Source organism: Panthera leo, chromosome E2, assembly GCF_018350215.1.
Source record: "Panthera leo isolate Ple1 chromosome E2, P.leo_Ple1_pat1.1, whole genome shotgun sequence".
Lineage (NCBI taxonomy): Eukaryota > Metazoa > Chordata > Mammalia > Carnivora > Felidae > Panthera > Panthera leo.
Genome location: NC_056693.1, coordinates 43,385,712 through 43,405,437, shown reverse-complemented (window position 1 = coordinate 43,405,437; position 19,726 = coordinate 43,385,712). Strand labels below are relative to the sequence as shown.

Genomic DNA, 19,726 nt, shown 5'->3' with positions numbered 1-19,726 from the left:
GCCGAGGGAGGATTCAGGGTCCAGTGCTGGCAGCTGCTGAGAAACCCTGGTCAGAGCAAGAAGAAGGGGAGAAGTGAGTCTCGGAAAGTTCTTGGGCCTTAGGGGACCGGGAGCTGACCAGGACCTTTGTGCAAACCCTACACCGATTCTATACACCCTGCTCCGATGTCACCTGGGTTCAGGCAACGGGTTCAGGGACTCCCCTGCGTCTGTCCAGGGTTTAGGAATAGGGGCAGGACAGGTAGAGGCTAGGTCAATGTGTTTCGTTTCCGAGTGAGAGGGCTCCCCTCCTGTTTTAGTTGCGCGCAGTATGGAGCCACAACATCAGACTGAGCAGTACTCGCGCCCAGTTGAAAGTGGGTTTGAACCTCAACCTTGCACCATGGCCCATCAGCAAATTTTCCAGCAGAGCAGGGCAGGGACTTCGGAGTCCACCTCCCATCCCAGGCAAACTGGGGATCCAGAGAGGGCAGAGGCTCCCTGCTAGAGGAATCAGAGGTGAACAGAGTGGCTAGATCTGAGGGCTGGCAATACGGCCAGCACCATGGGTCACCCTATGATAGGGAGACCAGCATGTTTGGAAACTGGAAGTCTTGATCCTCCACACACCTCCTCCTGAGGGTTAGACAACACCCTGATCATCCCCTGGCTGGTCTCAAGACCTCTAGCCCACCCATTCCTTCCTTCCTTCCTCTTGGTCAATGGCAACACTTTCTAGCCTTTCAGAGTGCTGCTAGCAGTCACAGTGCTGCCCCTCTGTGTTCTTATAACACTGGTGGTTGGAGTACCTTACTTTTTTTTTTTTTTAATGTTTTTAATTTATTTTTGAGAGAGAGACTGCACAAGTTGGACAGAGGGAGAAAAGGGGGAACAGAGGATCTGCAGCAGGCTCTGCGCTGACAGCAGTGAGCCCAATGTGGGGCTTGAACTCACGAACTGCGAAATCATAACCTGAGCTGAAGTCGGTGAACGGTGAAATCATGACCTGAAGCGAAGTCGGATGCTCAATCAGCTAAGCCACCCAGGTGGCCCTAGAGTAGCTTACTCTTTTAAGGTCCACCTATCTCCCACCTCAGGCCCTGGCAAGGACTTAAAACTTCTGCCTCCCTCCATCCTAGAACCCAGAAAGAGGGGTTGCCAAGGACCAATCTGTTGCAGGCCCACGGTGGGAGACCATAGAGATCATTTTGTCAGTACTAGGGACAGGCAGGAGTCCACGGCCAAGAGTTAAGTGAAGGGAGGGTAGGCATCAGGATGGCCTGGGTTGCTTTGGACTTTGGATAGTCTGAATGTCTTGTCAACCCAGCAGCCTCAGGTGACCATGGACCCTTCACAGGGTGGCCCTGTCCTCTGGAGCAGTTCCGTGGTGCCCCAGTCCCACAGGCCTTGCAGATGATAGGGACCATGGCCATCGGGGAGAGGATGTTAAGGCCTAGTCACAATGGTCTGTGCTGGCACTGTGGAGAGGAGAGGAGTCAGAAGGTAAGGGTCTCCCTTTCTCACAATGACCCTGTCATCCACATGAACTTCCTGGCTGCAGACCTGGGTTCATCCTGGACTCTAGATACTTCCCTGATTCTCAGACCCACAACCAGGTGGTCACCAAGTCTTGCCAGCTCTACCTTCCCAATGCCAAACTTTCATCCCCAAAGTAGCCTCCTTGCTGATGTCCCAATTTATGCCCTTATTCCTATGGATTTCTCTCCCTGTGTCAGGTTGTCATCATTAAACATTAAATCAGGCCCATCACTGTCTGCCTAACCCCACACATAATCCTCCTACTGCATGCATCATATGCATCTCAGTCATAGTGAGTGAGGACCCTGCAGGGGACTCTGACCTTTTCCCCCAACTTCCACCTCCTCTCTCTCCCAGCTCCCTCATCTCCAGTTTCAATAGCTTGTTGGATCTATTCATCCTTGCGTAAGACAACTGAAAAATCCCTCAAGTCACCAATAGTTTTTTGGGTAAAGATTTTTTTTTTTTTATGGCTTTAAAGGTTTGTTTTTTGCCTTACTGATACAGTATAAAAGGGGAAAGAATTCAGAAACTATTTCCTAAAGTAGATGAATGATACAAATGTTAGTGTGATGTTGTACACTTCAGTTTTATACAGCAAACAGTTCCAACTGTCAGCTTATGGCTGAGCTAGCAAGAAACATTACATGAATTAATTTTAAGATGTAAGCATATTTACATACTTGCTTATTTAGTTTTGAAAATCTAGTGTTCTTTACCCCATGGCAGTCAAGACTGGGGCTTAATGCAAGATGTTTCAGCATGCTTCGCCATTTGCTTTTATGCATATGACAATAAATGCAGTTTTGAAAAAAAAAAAATAACCTCATTCTCCCTCAGGACTTCTGCACTTGTTGCATTGGGATCACTCTGCAGCCCCCATTTTGGGGGACTTAACTGAGCTCTGTATTTAGGTCTCAGCCCAGACATGACCATTGATTGACTCTGAAGCAGGCCCTACCTGGCTCCTATCAGAATATAATCACCAGAAGAGCAAGCCCCTCACCTGCCCATTACTGGGGCTATTGCCTTCTTTGGTTACTAGTTACCACCAGCACAGTCCCAGGCACACAGCAGGTGCTTAACATATATTTAATGAATGAGTGATACACCCCCCGCGCCCCCCCACCGCCTTCTCTAACCCTTCCCCCTTCCAGGATATGGTCCTAGTGCCAGTCAGACCTGGAGGAGAGAAAGAACTGAGAGGTCCACAGGGCTGGATGTGAATTCTGGAAAAGATTGGGAAAGAAGGATAATATTCCTGTGGAGAACACTCTGGGCAAAGGCCAGATGTGGGAATAAGCCCAGAGACTGGGGAGTCAGGTCAGGTGTGGTATCTTTCTCAGGAGAGAATCCAGCCAACAGCCTTTACCTTTTCTCTTTTACTGGGCCCTTTGCATTCCCTCTTGCTCACCCAAGTTCCAAGCTCCCCTATCTGGACCAGGTGTGTGCCTGGGCTTAGGGCAACCCAACCAAGACCAGGGCTTCTGAGCCGAGCCCATTTGAAGGCCAACTGATTCTCCCTTAAAGCTCATGGCTCATGAGGCTCCTATTCTTCTGCTCCTAGTGTCTCTCTGGGGTCATGAGAGGCCAGACTCGGGGGTTCTGAACAGGGGCCCAGAACAGGGTGTCTAACCTGGCTTAGGCATCAAAGAATGTTGCCTGGAGGAAGAATTATTAGAGATGGGTTTTGAAGGATAAGTAAGAATTTGCCAGGAAAACAATAGGTGTAGGTAGGTGGGTGGTCCAGACAGGGAGCTTAGTATGTGCAGCAGCCTGAACACCTGAACAATCACACTGTGTCTGGGGTACGTGGTGGGTGGGAGTGGAAGAGAGGTTGAGGGTTCTGAAAACCAAGCTTAACAACTTGGTGTATGTCCAGGAAGCCCGGAGCCACAAAGATGCTCAAGCTGGAGGGAGGCAGGATCAAGGGTCTTCCCTTTTCACTTCTCTCCTGGAGCATTGCCCTTGGTGGAGCTCTCCAGTGGAAGATCCTCCTTCCAGCCTCAACACCTTGTTCAGGGGACAGAGTCAGTGCGCCCTCTGGTGGGTACTCAACAGCTATATGGCAAAGGCGCGTAGCTGGGAACCTGTATGGAGGGGCAATGCACTGGCTACCCTGGAAGCCCAGGAGATAAGAAAGGGTAGTAGCGATTGACCCAGTTGCCGGCCAAGGGGCTGCAGAGGGTGGGGATGGCCCTGAGCTTGGGAGTGTGGATCGCCTCTGTGGATACCACAAGGCACCCCAGTGTAGAATCCTTCCTAGAGGGGTGCCTGGCTGGCTCAGTCAGTAGAGCATGTGATTCTTGATCTGAGGTTGTGAGTTGCAGCCCCACTTTGAGTGTAGAGATTACTTAAAAATACAATCTTTAAAAAAAGGAATCGTCTCCTGCAGTGGGATATTTTCTGGCTTGGGGGAGAGAGAGAGAGAGAGGAGGGTGCTTTTACACCACTCCTAGACGCCCTGTAGGTCCACAAGGATGGTCACACTCCTGGCCCCATGTAAGGATCTCCACTCTGTATCTGTCCCAACTTTCACGTCCCAAAGGCTGGAGTGCCACTGGCCTTTGTAGCAGGCCTCAAAGAGCCAAGGTAAGGATGGGATTCCACAAGCTTGTGGTCTAGCTCACAGGACCAAGTTCCTTGCCCCCAAGTACCTGGATTACAGTTTGGGAAATGCAATAGGCTGGACCGTTGGAGCCTTACTTTTCACCCACCTGATTTCCAGTTCATTCACTAACAATTCATGAACTCTAGTAGCTGGGTTGGGATGGGAGACATTCCCAGTGAAATACAGAAATCTCAAACTACAGTGGGGGCCCCTGCTACAGAGGGAGGGGACTTGAGAGGAGAAAGTCTGGAGGAAGAGCAGGGGTTAACTAGGGCAAGGGCTGGGTTGGTAGGAGAGGAAATAGCACACACAGGAAAAACCCCTTATCCCCAGGTAAGGTTACTAGTTCTGAAATAGCCAAAGGCTAAAGGTGCAAAGCACTTAAGACAACTATTTATTCATTCATTGTCTTGAGCAAGTACTATGTGCCAGGTGCACTGATAGGCACTGGGGATGAGCCTGTCCTTTAGGATCTGATGTTTGGGTGGGGGTGATGTAGGGAGACAATCAATAAACCTTCTATTGTTTTAGAAGTTCCTTTGGTGTTGGGGGAAAGGAGTGAAGGTTGTTTACTATTAGTGGTATGATCTGGGAGGACCCATCTGAAGATAAGTAAAGGAGCTCAGCAACGCAGGGGCTCTAACGTTATTTTAAAGAATTTAGTTTTTCAAGAAGAGTCCAAGCACTATAAACTGTCATGCAGGAGGGCGTGGGCGGATGGGCGAGCAGGAGCTTAGGGGAGCCGCCCCACGCTGCCAGGAGGGATAGAGCTGCCACACTGGACAAGTTACTTCTTTTTTTTTTTTTTAATGTTTGTTTATTTTTGAGAGAGAGAGAACAGGGGGAGGGGCAGAGAGACAGGGAGACACAGAATCTGAAGCAGGCTCCAGGCTCTGAGCTGTCAGCACAGAACTCAACATGGGGCTCGAACCCACGAACCGTGAGATCATGACCTGAGCCCAAGTCGGAAGCTTAACCGACTAAGCCACCCAGGTGCCCCAAGGACAAGTTATTTCAAGAGGGTGGCTTCTCTGAGGAGCTGGCGACGTCGAGACCCACGCAGAAGGAAAAATACGGAAAGGCCTAGCGGGAAGGTTGAACGGATGGGGGCGCCAGGAAGGGTCAGACCGAGATCAAGTAAGCACCCAGATGGCAGGGTGGTGACTCCGGGAGACAGGAGCCCGACAAGGAACAATGTACGTCAAGGGAGTTTAGGAGTGCCGCTGGGGTGAAGAGTTTACTGCAAAGGCTTGGATAGAGGAAGCCCCAACTCCGCCTGGCGCAGGCGCGCTCCAGGAAGGGTACGGGAGGAGCCTTACTTCGTTGTTGGGCCCTGCCCGGAGAACAAATATTTGACATTCCAGGCTTATCTAAAAGGGTGCAGGACCCGAAGAGCGACGTTTCCCCCCTCCCCCAGGGCCTGATTGGCCTGGGGCTTCCGCCAGTCGGGACCAGCGGGCAGGCGCCCGAGTGGGCGGTCCCCAAAGGGGCGGATACCTGCCCAAACCAGGGGGAAGCGCTAATCGCCCGTAGCCCGTAGAGGCTGGAATACCTGTCTACTTCCCACTCCCTCCATACCGCCGAGTCCTGGCGCGAGTCACTTCCGTACTGGACACCTCAGTCTCTTTATCTGTTAAGTAGGGACGCGTTGAAGTGTGGGTTCAGTGGTCAAGGTGTCGGAAGCGCCCCCTCCACCCTGGGCTCTTTCTCCGCCGTCCGAAGGTCCACGCAGAGCCCAGCTCTTACGAAAACGCGAGGCGCGGCTCTCGCCTCAGTTTTGGCGCGGGCTTGACAACCCCACGTCCCTTCTTCCCGCCGGACTCTTCAGTTTCTCAGTCATATAAATGGGAGAACTTAGGGTAGTCCGGAGCGGCCTGGAAACGCGCCGTAAAGGAGCCTCACTAAGCACAATCGGGCGAAAGGGTGTTGGGAGCCCTCCACGCGCGACGGTCCTTATTGGTTTGCTTGTCTCGGATGGAGAAGAGACTGAGGATCTGCAGCCCTCACGCCCCCATTACACGGCCAGTGCGCTCACATCTCCAGGCAACAGGCCCGTCGTCAAGCTGGGAGGGCGACGAAAACAGGCTGGAGTCTCCACCTGGGGTAGAGGTGAGGCTCGAGGCCCAGATCATCCGGCTTAGCCCCGTCTCCCAGGGGCGCTCTCTGGAGTTGGAACGGGGCGCTTTCTGCTTACCAAGTACCGAGGCCTGCACACCTCCTACTGGGTTTTGGCATCGAAGGCACTTCCTGGAGCCAGGCTAAGGCCAGGTCTTCACACCTGTGTGGACGAGCCCTGACCTGTGACTTCTGGTCTCTCGACCCCGTGGCTCTTAGGACCTCTGTTGATCCCTGACCCTCCCCCCAATCCCATTGGCTTATGGTGACTCCCCCCCCCCCCCACGCCTAAGGGTGATATCCAATAACTCACCGCCCTCTTTGACCTTTGGTGACTTCTATCATCCCCAGACCGGCCGTCGTGACCCCCACAGCCCCTAGACTGCCTTCTGGTGATTTTCACAAATCCCGTGTGACCCTTAGGGACTGCAGAAAGCCCCTGGCTTTGCATTTTTCTTGGCGTAGGCCTCATGGTGGGGAGGGACTTGGAAGAAGATGAGATCGCCCCAGTAGTTAGGCAGGGCACGCTGGTGGAGCGGGAGTCCGGGCCATGAGCGCGAATCCCGGCCCGGCGTCAGAGCGCGCTTGCCCTGCGTTAGGCTCTAGCAGCCTTCTCCCTCGGTTCCCCAAGACGCCCTCGGTCACGTGGCCGGCAGGGAGGACAGGTAACTCGCCCAGAGAGGGCGGGGGCCAGTAGCCGCCCCGCCCCTCGGGGCGCCGCGGGCGGGTCTCAGCAGCGCCCACTGCGCCAGCCGGGCTGCAGGTGCCGCCCCCGACACACGGTGTCCCGCCCAAACTGATTCGTGTCTGCCGTCGGCCGGTGCGTGCGTGCACCTCGTCGGTCCGCGTGTGTCTGGCCGAGCTCCCCCTTCCTCTGCGGCCATGACTCCGCCGCCTTCCCAGCCACCGCCCCCGGGCTCGAACCCCGCCTCAGACTCCGCCACCGACCCCCGCCCAGGACCTGGACCCCTAGTCGTACTGTTCGGAGCCACGGCCGGTGCGATGGGGCCGGACCTGGGCTCCGACGAGACCGACTTAATCCTCCTAGTCTGGCAAGTGGTGGAGCCGAGGAGCCGTCAGGTACGATGAAAAGGGGGCAGCAGGGTGTCCAGGTTGTTTCAGGATCTGAGGCGAACAGTGGATGATCGGTTACCCCCGCCGCTCGTAGGTGGGGACGTTGCACAAGTCATTGGTTCGCGCTGAGGCGGCCGCACTGAGTCCGCAGTGCCGCGAGGCGAGCGGCCTGAGCGCCGACAGCTTGGCGCGGGCCGAACCGCTGGACAAGGTGCTGCAGCAGGTGAGTGCTGGGGCCCGGGTGAGTGGAGACATGGCCGGGCCGCGGGACATTTCTTGGCGGGAGAGGAGGCAGGCGGCAGGGCCTGGCATGCTGCGACCAACTGGCCTGGGCGGTAGGACGAGTTCCTGTTGTTTAAAAATTTCAGAGATTCCCGCGTGTGCCGGCCATTCCTGGGGGCACCTTACTTTTCAGCCTTTCCAGGGATCCACTCCTACTGAGCCGCGGGATGGAGGCTACGAGACCCCTGCTAGGGTCCCGGCCGGCGTGGCTGTGAGGCTGAGACGCCTCTGGGGACCTGCCTCGCCAAGTCTCCCAGAAAAGCAGTCGGAAGCCAAAAGGGCCGAGGGACCTGGTCTTGGCCGTAGGTCACGGTCCCTGCCGCCTGCGTCCTCGGCCCACCCACCCTCCTAGGAGACGCAGGAGCGGGGGCGTAGGGCGGGGTCTGCCTCAGAGGCAGACGCCGCCAGGTGTAAGCTGCTCGTCTAGGCCTGTCCCGGCCGGCTGGCCAGGCGTGGGCGCTGTCCAGACCCCGCCTGGAGGCTACCTGACTCCTGAGTGCAAAGGCCCGGGGTGCCTCCCAGCCCTGGCTGGAGTGGGAGGCGGTTCCCATTGCTGTTTTCTTTTCACTACTGTACTTACCCTGTGCCTGTTAAGTGTAATGAGTTTAAGTGCTTTACACGCACAAATACTTCAATTTCTCAACAACTCCTCCGGTGGTTCTTGATTTAGGTACAAAGATGTTGAACCTGAGCCTGCTCCTGAAGGGCTCCCAGGCTAGCCCCTACTTGGGGAGTGTGCTGAAGGAGAACTGGGTTGGTTTGCTCTGGGCCCCCGCTTAGTGCTTATACCTGTTCTCCAGAGGTAGTAAGGCTGCTGGAGACTGGGCGAGGAGTGCTTCCCCCCCCCCCCCCCCCATGAGTAAACAAGCCCGTGCCAGCCGGTCGATAGGGTGTGGGTCAAAGCTCATGCTGCCCCTGGCGTCCAGGTATGGGGCTCTGTCCTTGGATTTTCTCTGCTTCTTGGTTGGTCAGACTTAAGAGGTGGGGCTGCCATTGACCGTGAGCCAGCTGGGCCTCAGGCAGGATTGGGCCTCCCCCACCTGTCTGAGGGTGGTGCCTGGTCAGGGACAGGTTTAACCTGCTTTGCCCCGCCCCTTCCCACCTGCTTATCCCACTCCACCAGGTGTTTGCTCTGGCACCACTCCAGACTCTTGGAGTGTGTGTGATGGGGGCTTGGGTGATATGTGACTACCCCCATTTGGCCTGGAAGAAGTGACCGTGGACTGGGGGAGAAAAGGGACACAGAGCCAGACCCAACAGGTGTGGCCAACTCCTCCCCAGGCAGGGTAGGGCTGAACATCTAGCTGAACCAGCTTTGCAGCCTGTGCCCTCCCTCCTCCTGCCCACCCAGCTGTGAGTCTGTCTGTCTCTCTCCCCACTCCCTATCCCCAGTTCTCACAGCTGGTGAGCGGGGATGTGGCTCTGCTGGGCGGGGGCCCCTACATGCTATGCACTGATGGGCAGCAGCTGCTGCGACAGGTCCTGCACCCTGAGGCCTCCAGGAAGGTATGCCACTGAGGGCACAACAGGGGGTAGGGTTCCCAGGACCCCCATCATGGGGGTGGGCAGGGCAGCTCAGTTCCCTCCATTCATGCCCACTCCCATGTGCCCCTAGAACCTGGTGCTCCCCGACACCTTCTTCTCCTTCTACGACCTCCGCAGAGAATTCCATGTGCAGCACCCAAGTGCCTGCCCTGCCAGGGAGCTCACCGTGGCCACCATGGCACAGGGTATCTGTGACCCCAGCAGGGTTAGGGTGGAGGGGAAGCTGCAGGCGGTTTTTGAGTATGTGCGTCCTAGAGGGTTATGTGAACACATGCAAGTTTACATTATCTGCTGAGTCCTTGAGGGCACATGCCTCTGTGTCTGTGCTGGGGTGCACTTGAAATATGGACATATGTTTGCATATGTCTGGGATGGGGACTTGTAAGGGCATATATTACCTGGATCCAAACAAATGTTTGCCGGGACTCTGCATTTGTCCATGTAGGGGACTTGGACCTAGGTGGGACCAAGATTGGTGCTCATGCTGGGATTTCCTCACTGTTACTTCCCTGTTCATAGACCTGGGGCTGGAGACAGATGCCACAGAGGATGACTTTGGGGTCTGGGAAGTGAAGACAATGGTAGCTGTCATCCTCCACCTGCTCGAAGGGCCCAGTGGTAAGGTTCCCCTGCCACCTGTCACCTGCTCTCAGGACTGGGTGAATGTCTACCTCTTAACTTTCTCAAAGTCCCCCTCCCCACTTGTTACTTTCTTTGAGACCACAGGTAGATGCTCCTTTGTCACCTCATCCCCCTCAACTGTCCTCTTTTTGCAGAGCTTGGTGGGGAGACCCCCTCCACCAGACCCTGCTGACCCCCATGCCATCTCCTCTCAGGTCAATTGTTTTCGAAGGCAGAGGTGGTAAAGCAGAAATATGAGACAGGTCCTTGGTGAGTGTGGGGGCAGGGGTGGGGGTGACAATAGCTGGACAACTCTGATTCTGTGCCCTGCCCCCACAGCAGCAGGGCCGATGTGGTGGACAGTGAGACTGTAGTTCGGGCCCGTGGGCTGCCCTGGCAGTCATCAGACCAGGACGTGGCTCGATTCTTCAAGGGACTCAACATTGCCAGGTGGGTACAGCAGGCAGGATGGGTGGCTCAGGAGGGCAGGCCCGCCCAGGAAGCACTAACCCAGCACTGGCTCCGCAGGGGTGGTGTAGCACTCTGCCTCAACGCCCAGGGCCGCAGAAATGGCGAGGCCCTCATCCGGTTTGTGGACAGCGAGCAGCGGGACCTAGCGCTGCAGAGACACAAGCACCACATGGGTGTCCGCTATATTGAGGTGGGGCTTTGGGCTGGGAGTGAAGAAAGACAGAGCTGAGGCCAGCCAGGCTGGAGACCCATGGGCTGCCCCCACTGTACCCACAGGTATATAAAGCAACAGGAGAAGAGTTTGTCAAGATTGCAGGGGGTGAGTGTGCTCCCAACAGCACCTAGTTCCCTTGGTTCTTGATCCATGTCCCACTTGCCCACCACCCCCTGCCTTTCTGCTCCCCTGTGCCAGGTGTAGGTGGGTATTTGGAAGGGCACAAATGAAGTCAGTAGGTGACTCCCATGCCTCCCACCAAGGCACATCACTAGAGGTGGCTCGTTTCCTGTCACGGGAAGACCAAGTGATTCTGCGGCTACGGGGACTGCCCTTCTCAGCTGGGCCGGCAGATGTGCTAGGCTTTCTGGGGCCAGAGTGCCCGGTGACTGGGGGTGCTGATGGGCTGCTCTTTGTGCGCCACCCTGACGGCCGGCCCACTGGTGATGCCTTTGCCCTCTTTGCCTGTGAGGAGCTGGCACAGGCTGCGCTGCGCAGGCACAAGGGCATACTGGGTAAGCGATACATTGAACTCTTCCGGAGCACTGCGGCCGAGGTGCAGCAGGTGAGCACCCAGGGCTTTCCCTACCCTCTGTGTGATTCTCCAGGGTGCCCCTTCCGTCCCCTGTGCACCGGCCCTACTCGGCGTGACCAGCCTGTTGCTGCCTTCCTTACCAGGTCCTCAACCGCTATGCATCCAGCCCACTCCTTCCTACACTCACTGCTCCACTGCTGCCCATCCCCTTTCCACTGGCAGCTGGGACTGGGAGAGATTGTGTACGCCTTCGAGGCCTGCCCTACACAGCCACCATTGAAGACATCCTTAGCTTTCTGGGGGAGGCAGCTGCTGACATCCGGCCCCACGGTGTGCACATGGTGCTCAATCAGCAGGTGAGGCTGGTGCCAGTGGGGACACACGTAACTAGGAAGGGGTGTGTGGTTGGGAGTAAGGCATTCTTGCATACGACAGATTGCTTACAAGACCACCATGTGTACAGGGCCGGCCGTCAGGTGATGCTTTCATCCAGATGACATCAGCAGAGCGGGCTTTAGCTGCTGCTCAGCGTTGCCATAAGAAAGTGATGAAGGAACGCTACGTGGAAGTGGTCCCCTGCTCCACAGAGGAGATGAGCCGTGTGCTGATGGGAGGCACCTTGGGCCGTAGTGGCTTGTCCCCTCCACCCTGCAAGCTGCCCTGTGAGTGTCTCAGGGGCTGGGGAAAGGAGGCATGTGGGGGCCAAGCTGTTGTAACTCTCACTTTCTACAGTGGGGACTCCTTTCTGACTGCCTCATCCAGGGCAGTGCTGGGCTCCCTGCAGATGCAATCTCTACTTCTGCCTCCAGGCCTCTCACCACCCACCTACGCCACCTTCCAGGCCACCCCAACACTCATTCCCACTGAGACGGCAGCTCTATATCCCTCTTCAGCACTGCTCCCGGCTGCTAGGGTGCCTGCTGCCCCCACCCCTGTTGCCTACTACCCAGGGCCAGCCACTCAACTCTACATGAACTACACAGCTTACTACCCCAGGTATCTGCTGCTAAGAAAACTCCAGTCTTGTCCCCATCCTGGTTTGGGGGAGGGTCATGATCCCCTTCCTGCACCAGATAATCCAAGGTCTGTTAGAGCTCAGACTTACACTAAGATGGACACGGGAGTGACAGATGTGGCCTGGCTGATGCCATCTACAAATCAGAATGGAGATGACTCTGTAGAGGCAGAGGTTTTAGGCAGGAAGAACTGAACTAAACAAGGCACAGGCAAAGGAAGAGGGAGGCAGGTCTTGGTCTAGGCCATAAACGGGACTGCTTTCCTAAATTCCTTCCTCTCCCATCCTAGCCCCCCAGTTTCCCCCACCACTGTGGGCTACCTCACCACACCCCCTGCTGCCCTGGCCTCTGCTTCCACCTCAGTGTTGTCCCAGCCAGGAGCCCTGGTCCGTATGCAGGGTGTCCCATATACTACTGGTATGAAGGATCTGCTCAGCATCTTCCAGGCCTATCAGGTGAGGTGTGGCTGGAGGGCTTGGGAACCTGATTGAGGCTGGAGCTTCCTCCCCTAAATCTATTTCCCTTCTGCAGTTAGCCCCTGATGACTACACCAGTTTGATGCCTGTTGGTGACCCGCCTCGCACTGTGCTACAGGCCCCCAAAGAGTGGGTGTGTTTGTAGGTGAGGGAGCCAGGAGGTAAGAGCTGGCTGATGTCTAACATGACTCTCTTGCATCCAGAAAACCAGCACCCTCAACCAGGTGGCTTCTTTCTGGCTTGTCAAAGCTCTCAGAAAGCACCTAGAGGAGCTCAAGCCCTAGCTCCACCTCCCACTTATTGCCCTGCCTGTTCACCCCAAAGATGATGGCTGGACCCTGCATGCAGGACTGGGGGTGGAATTGTGTTACCCTGCTCCCAACGGCCTGATCTGGCCCTCCTGAGTAGCATCGAGAGGCTTTGGTCAGCTTTGGCCATGGCCCATACCCTCAGATTCTGTGGGGCTGATGTCCACAGCAGGCTTGTTTTCTTTTTAAAAATGTAAGCCCTGGTGCCTTCAACGTATGACTCCTGGGAACTTCTGAGTAAAGATCCCAATGTTCTACCTTCCCCTATCCCTCCTAGTAGGGGGCAGGGAGGCAGAGAGTGCTGGCCCCAGCTCCCACGATACTTGGACCTCAATGGCCACGTTGTGCCAGGTGGTCCCATCTAAGGGACTTCCAGCTTGGCACAAGCTTTGTGGCAAAATCACAAGCTGTTTTGATGGACTATACTGCAATATCCCCAGAGGACACTAGGGGGCAGGAGGCCCTCACACAAGAACTCAGGCTCAAATTTTAAAGGGGACTTTCTGCCTACTTTTCATGCACACCTTGGGCAGGCCAGTTGTCCTGAATTCAGCAGACACCGTGGAATGTCCTTTGCACCCATTAGAGGGTACAGAACTGAAGCTTCGGAAGGAATTTGGAACTCTACTCACTCCTCCGTAAAATAAACAAAGGTTCTAACCAAGTGGACTTTTTAAAAGCCAAAGTCTCCTTAGCTTTGGACCCCAGAGTGAGGGGCTCCACACCTGCCCCAGGCAGAGGAAAACTCAGGGAGATTTCGAGGACACCGTTGACCGATCACCATTTATTATTTCAGCACTGTAACTGAGGAACCTGAATTGCTGGCTCTTCTCTGTTATTTGTGTAAGGAGCACTATACTCCTACAAAAGGTTTTAAAATACAAAATATGTAAGAAAACAATCCCAAGTGCTGTAAACACAACTGAGATCCAGTTCCTTAACTGAACATTGCCCATTTTATAAAATATAAGGTTTCAACTTTAGCTCACCTGAGCCTTAAAGATGACCATCTGTTCGGAGTATTAAAAACAGGGCTTCATAGGCAGACCCAACAGAGCTCTAGTGATAGTGGTTAGCCCTGGGCAGGGTAGGTTGCCCTTCAGACAGCAACACCACATGTGCACCTGAAGACAAGGCCTCTGTTCCCTTTCAAGCTGTTTTCAGCCATGTTTCTGTGTGTATCTCTAGTAAGCAGAAGACTGCTTAACCCATGGCTCAATTCAAGATCTAGCACAGGCTGGAAGGGGTAGGAGTGGGTGCTAGGACATGCCCAGTTGCTACGTTGCTACTGAAGTCAACTTGCATAGTTCAGTGGATGTGTGCTTTAACACCACTTATGTTGCACAAAGGATTAAAGTCTTTACCTCCAAAGCCAAAAAATATTGACTCGTAAGCCAAAGATTTTACAAAATGATACAAGACTGCTCATATAGTATATAAAGCTCTATTTTAAAATTTAACTTTTATTTTAAATAGGAAAGCATTTCTAGTGCTACAGGCATCAAGGTATTTAAAAGGCATCAAAATTTGGTGCATAGCAACTCTGGATCATAGAGGCTTTTATTCTTGAGGGCAGCAGAGCAACCCCCAAAGGGTCTTGTAAGGGGAACTCTTACAAGAACCTCCTGTGAGGCAGCTACCCCAGGGGCAAGAGGGAGGAGGCAAGTCTGACCAGGTGTCTGAAACTTCGAGTCAGGGGCTGCCTCCCACAACCCCTCCAAACCAAAGGAAGCTGTGGGCTTCCAACTACAGGCCCTGAAGCAAATCTCACTATCCACACTCTGACATAAAACTTACTTTAAAAAGAAAATCTAAAAACACCCAGCTCCAGGAGGGACCAGAGTGATTTGCTGAAGGACAGACATTTTTTCTCTAACTAGTTTTAAGGAAAAAATATAAATCATCATGGTTTAAAGAAAAAGAAAAAAAAAAAAACAACCCATACTTCATCCTGTAGGAGGTCAACAGCTCCTACCCGGCTGACTAGAGGTGGTGGGCAACGAACTGGCTCCCTCTGCCTAGGCCCCACTTGGCTTCAATAGAGAGTCCTGGCATCCAGAACTCCTAATCCCCAAGAGTAACAACATCAAGCCCTTTGACCAGCTCAGCACACTGTCACACATAATAGGCACTCAAAAAATTTGCTTCCTGAATAAATGAAATTACATGATTTTGTTTGAAAACATACTGCAAGCTTCAGGGGCTTTGAAATGGGCCCGGCCTTAGAACAGGTACCTAATCCCATTAAAGGGAGGGATAAAGGGGGGTTTGGAAAAAGCACCCAACTCGGGCACCTCCTTTGGTAGACAGCAGGCTGGAGTTTCTTGCTGGCCCCGGCCTTGGGCACCAGCCTCACCAGCAGCAGCACCAGGGTATCTTTGGTGTGGAGGGTCAGGTCTATGATGCTACTGCATGTTTGGGTTTGCCCCAAAGCCTTTGGGGGAAAAGGCTGGTTTTAGGCCACGTAGATGGGACACGGTAGGCCAGAATCATTTTAGACTGTAAACAGAATGAGGGATAAGCTTTCCATGCCACTGTGAATCTTAAAAGCTTCCCATCTGGAGTCCTGCATTTTCTCTACTGTTCTAAAGCATAGCTCATTTATGCTTAGTTTATGACACAGCATGGCCTCTAGAAATTAGTTAGAACCAGCAAATTTGCCTAAACCATCATGAGACTGTGGCTTCAAAGGTTACAGAGCAGCCAAATGAGGATACTCCCATGTGGAAAAGGTCTGGGACCAGAGGGCACAAAAGGGAAAAGCAGTCCACAGCCTACTTGTTTGCAGGATGGCAAGATATTAACGCTACGAAGCTAAAACAACCCACCTTTCAAAGTCACCTTACGTGTAGCTATCTTATCCAAGGCCCTGAGGCAAAAAAGCAATTTCAACATGGAGTCAGTATGGAGAGATTGCAGAAAGATCACCTAGAAAGTTACAAAAGGCTATGCTCTGGAATGTCATTTAATATTCCAACACTTCAATGATTGGAATGGTCTCCTCTTACTTTAACAGTTTACTTTTATAAAGAGGTATGAGCTACATTTGGCTTTATTTCCTATAAATCTATGAAAGGCTTTAGGACATGCTGTTTCTGAGGCATAGGTGTGGGCTTGGGAGAATTTTTTTTTTTTTTTCTATTATGTTTGCCTCTGGAAGGTTTTATCAAAAGTTCCTACTTTAAAAATAATCATCAAAGCTAGAGTCCTTCAAATGACCATAAAGGAGTACAAATCACCAATCATAGCTAAGCAACCAGGTCACTTGCAAAAGCAGCACCTCTGAAATGCGAGAGCCTGCTGCATTCACACTCAAAAGCACCCATCATATAAAAGTATCCTATTTAAATATAAAAAGCAAAGCTCATTTCCCCAAAGCTCAGTCTATGCTGCTCTTGTTCTTTCACAATCTACCCAAGGCCTGAGGTGGAGGAATGCTGATTTCCCCACATATAGTGATCCCAACTCCTGGCGCCAGTCCTGAAGGCCACAGAGTTGGAAACCCAGGGTCCAAGGAGAGAAACATGCTGAGAAGTACATGGTGGTAGACACATGGCTGCAGGGAGCACTGTCAGAGCCCATCGGATCTTCCCAAATCCAGGGAATCGGGACCAGGGAGGGGAGCCTGCCTGCTCGCCCCTGTTCCTTGGGAAACAGAAATCTGGGACATGTCTCTCCCAATTATCTCGTTCACTGAAAAACAAGAAAAGGGAGAGTGATTAGTGACCTCTGTGTGACTGACCATATGATGCTTAATGGCGAGTTCCACTTCAAAGACATTTTTTCCCTCTCCATGGTTTTCTATAAAGGTAAATGCAGTGCTTTAAAGCCTGCTCCTGGATGGAATGAAGACCTCCTTCCAGAAGCTGTTCCAAACACCTCTTTCCCTTTCAGTTCAGTTTGGGTTGGGAAGGCAGATGGCTCAGAGAATAGGAAACATTTTTACCCTCCCTCTAAAAGCTTATGCTCTAGAGCAAAGGATAGGATATATCTGAAATGTGTTAACATTCACCTAACTTTTCCTTAATTTACATCTCTACAGGAGGGTTTTCCCTTTCTGATTCCTGCAGTGTACCCTGTATGAAAAGTGAATGAAAATAAATACTTTGGTGAGAATAAGAGATTTGGGAGTTATTTTGTTATGCTAATAAACCATTCTTTACTATATGGGCCTTTTTTATTGTTTCTCATCCTTTCAGAAAAGACCTTGTTTTTTCTTTTTTTTAACATGGACCACTTTGTGAATTTGCATGTCATCCTTGCGCAGGGGCCATGCTAATCTTCTCCATATCGTTCCAATTTTGGTATATGCACTGCTGAAGCGAGCACCTTGCTTTTTGTTGGTTTCTGTGACAAGCCAAGCATTCCTAGAAGCATAGTGCTCTGTGAGGTCTAATACAAAAAACTCCAATCTTAAGAAACGAGTATGGAAAGAAAACCCCAAAGTCCCCCTCAGTAAGAACCTTCAGTTCTCTCATCATGAGAATTCTTTGCTTTAAATGAAAATTCTTTGCTTTGTCAACTGAAGATTATACTCCTAAGCCTATATTCAAAAGAACTGAAAACATACGTCCACATAAAAACTTACGCCTGGGTGGTTCAGCTGGTTGAGCATCTGACTCTTGATTTCAGCTCAGGTTATCATCTCATAGTTGTGGGATCAAGCCCCACATCAGGCTCCACACTGAGCTGAGTGTGGAACCTGCTTGGGATTCTCACTTTCCCTCCCCATCTCCCTCACTTGTATGCACTCTCTCTCAAGATACACATTAAAAACAAAAAAACTTTGTACCTGAATACAAATTCATAGCAGCATTTTCATAATAGCCCCAAAGTAGAAACAACCCAAATACCTACCAGGTGATGAATGGATAAGCAAATTATGGGCTATCCATAGAGGGAAATATTATTCAGCTTTAAAAAGAAATGAAGGGGTGCCTGGGTGGCTCAGTCGGGTGGGCGTCCGACTTTAGCTCAGGTCACGATCTCGTGGTCCGTGGGTTCGAGCCCCGCATCGGGCTCTGGGCTGACGGCTCGGAGCCTGGAGTCTGTTTCAGATTCTGTGTCTCCCTCTCTCTCTGCCCCTCCCCCGTTCATGCTCTGTCTCTCTCTGTCTCAAAAATAAATAAACGTTAAAAAAATAAAAATAAAAAAAATAAAAAGAAATGAAATTCTAATACATGCTACAGCATAGGTGAACTTTGAAAGAATTATGCTAAGTGAAAGAAATCAGACACAAAAGATCATATATTGTCTGATTCCATTTGTATAAAACAGCCAGGACTGACTAACCACACAGACAGAAAATAGGTGGTTGACAGAGGAGTTATGGTGAGGAAGAAAGGGGGATGACTGCTAACAGGTATGGGATTTCTTTTTGGAGTAATAAAAATTTTCTAAAATGAGATAGTGGTGATACTGCAGAACTCTGTGAATATACTAAAACCACTGAATGGTATATTCTCAAGGGTAAATTTTATAGCAATAAATTATATCTCAATTCAGCTGTTATAAACAAAAATAGGCCAAGACAAAAAAAGTTCTATACTTAGAATGTGATGTGATCATACAGTCAAGGAGACACTAATAGTCACTTAAAAAAACTTCAAGTATTAACAGCTTTTTTTTTTTCTTTTAAAGAGAGAGAATTGAGAGAGACAGCATGAGCAGGAGCCCAATGCAAGGTTTGATCCCATGACCCCGGGACAGTGACCTCAGCCCAAATTAAGAGTGCAATGCTCAACCTCTGAGCCACCCAGGCGCCCCTTTCAAGTATTAACATCCAATCTTTTTACAGTTCAGGTAATTTAAAAAAAATTTTTCAAATTCATATACTCATGGCTATCAGAAGGGAACATTCACTTCATATTTATTGAGCATCTATGAGAGTTTGCAACTAAAATTTTATATCTTATTTCAATCTTCACAACATTTTAAGATAACTATTACCCCACTTTACAGATCAGTTAACTGAGGCTTTGACAGTTCACCTAATTTGCTCAGGAAATAGTGGGATCAATTTCCAAACACCTATCACTTCTTGGAGGCCAAGAGTAGAGAAACTGGTTGGGCAGGGGCGGGGGGGGGGGGTGGGGGGGTGGGTGGGTGGTGGAATCATTTAGACAAAGAAAATGCAAAAGATCCAGACACATGTGTTGATGCCAGGGGAGGGAGAATGAGTGTGTTAACAGAGAGGAGAGGGAGTCAGGAAAGAGAGAATATAAAGGGGACATAAATAGACAAGGCAGCCGTTGGCACCTGTTATTCCAAGCCACATAACGAGCAAGGAACAGTGTTTTCAGTGTGGATTCCATGTTTAAGTCAATGGGCTAGTCTCATGCTGAGAGGGAGCCCAAGGATGGCCCATGATCTCCATGCATAACCTCTAACATAATACATCACATTAGATTATCAGTAGGGGTCATCATTATCTGTCTCTCCAATAGCCTGTGAGCTCCTGAAGGGCAAGAACCTTATTAATGAGGAAACATCAATTTAAGATGACTGAATAAATGGATCCTAATTCAATACAATTACTTGGAGACTATTGGGAACTAGTATACTGAAAGTTCACTAGGTGATAGGATAGGAAGGGGACCAGAGAATGTTATTAAAACTAACACATGACATCTGATTTTGATTTTGACAGTCTCTATGTGTCTATTTTAGACAGGTCTCCCAGCTGTGGCAACAAGCCAAATATAGAAGCAAGTACCAGCTGTCAGTCATCTTTTCCCAACACTTATCCCTTCCAAGGATGGTGACTTCAGAGATGTTCCAAGCTGCCATGTAACATTGTTAAATTATCTCACTGTTCAAGTTTTAAAACTACAAGGTGATTACAAATGGTGCTTTATCATCATCAAAAACCAGGACGCCTGGGTAGCTCTGTCAGTTGAACATCCAACTTTGGTTCAGGTCACAATCTCAGTCCATAGGT

General features: G+C 51.3%; 3 protein-coding genes and 1 non-coding gene across 14 annotated transcripts in view; 1 reads left to right on the top strand and 3 right to left on the bottom strand.

The window, feature by feature from the left end:
* Positions 1-7,344, bottom strand: part of PLA2G15 (phospholipase A2 group XV) — a 19,971-nt gene extending 12,627 nt beyond the window's left edge. The window contains exon 1 of one of the 3 annotated variants that reach the window (XM_042919568.1): positions 7,224-7,344. The gene's annotated coding sequence lies outside the window, so the exon portion shown is untranslated. Of the gene's footprint in view, positions 1-5,681; positions 6,142-7,223 lie in introns of those variants that run through there. The other 2 variants (XM_042919566.1, XM_042919570.1) reach the window with 2 other exon arrangements.
* ESRP2 (epithelial splicing regulatory protein 2) lies at positions 6,562-19,726 on the top strand. Of its 7 annotated transcripts, none has more exons than XM_042919558.1 (16): positions 6,562-7,324; positions 7,413-7,541; positions 8,993-9,106; positions 9,216-9,330; positions 9,665-9,763; positions 9,982-10,036; positions 10,106-10,216; positions 10,295-10,427; positions 10,514-10,556; positions 10,715-11,016; positions 11,130-11,342; positions 11,450-11,648; positions 11,796-11,982; positions 12,292-12,457; positions 12,534-12,639; positions 19,456-19,726. In XM_042919558.1, exons 1-15 carry the CDS (start codon positions 7,127-7,129, stop codon positions 12,621-12,623), a joined length of 2,154 nt encoding a protein of 717 aa, XP_042775492.1. In that variant the 5' UTR covers positions 6,562-7,126; the 3' UTR covers positions 12,624-12,639; positions 19,456-19,726. The 7 variants fall into 7 exon arrangements, with proteins under 7 accessions (XP_042775492.1, XP_042775493.1, XP_042775495.1 ...); XM_042919559.1 differs by lacking the exon at positions 19,456-19,726 and adding an exon at positions 16,829-17,394; XM_042919561.1 differs by lacking the exon at positions 19,456-19,726 and adding an exon at positions 13,320-13,485 and having other exon boundaries at positions 12,534-12,623.
* NFATC3 (nuclear factor of activated T cells 3) overlaps positions 14,215-19,726 on the bottom strand; it is a 136,584-nt gene continuing 131,072 nt past the window's right edge. For 2 of the 3 annotated variants that reach the window (XM_042919554.1, XM_042919556.1), the window contains one exon: positions 14,215-16,479. In XM_042919554.1, the coding sequence (XP_042775488.1) occupies positions 16,358-16,479 (122 nt within the window). In that variant the 3' untranslated portion in view covers positions 14,215-16,357. The remainder of the gene's footprint in view (positions 16,480-19,726) is intronic. The other variant, XM_042919555.1, reaches the window with a different exon arrangement.
* On the bottom strand, positions 17,009-17,115 carry LOC122209266. Its single transcript, XR_006197538.1, has one exon. It is a non-coding gene; the product is annotated as a U6 spliceosomal RNA (small nuclear RNA).

Coding starts and splice junctions, on each gene's coding strand:
- ESRP2 (XM_042919564.1), top strand. CDS start 7,127: ATGACTCCGCCGCCTTCCCAGCCACCGCCCCCGGGCTCGAACCCCGCC. Junction 10,557..10,714: donor GTTTGTCAAGATTGCAGGGG/GTGAGTGTGCTC, acceptor CCTCCCACCAAG/GCACATCACTAGAGGTGGCT. Junction 11,343..11,449: donor ACATGGTGCTCAATCAGCAG/GTGAGGCTGGTG, acceptor CCATGTGTACAG/GGCCGGCCGTCAGGTGATGC.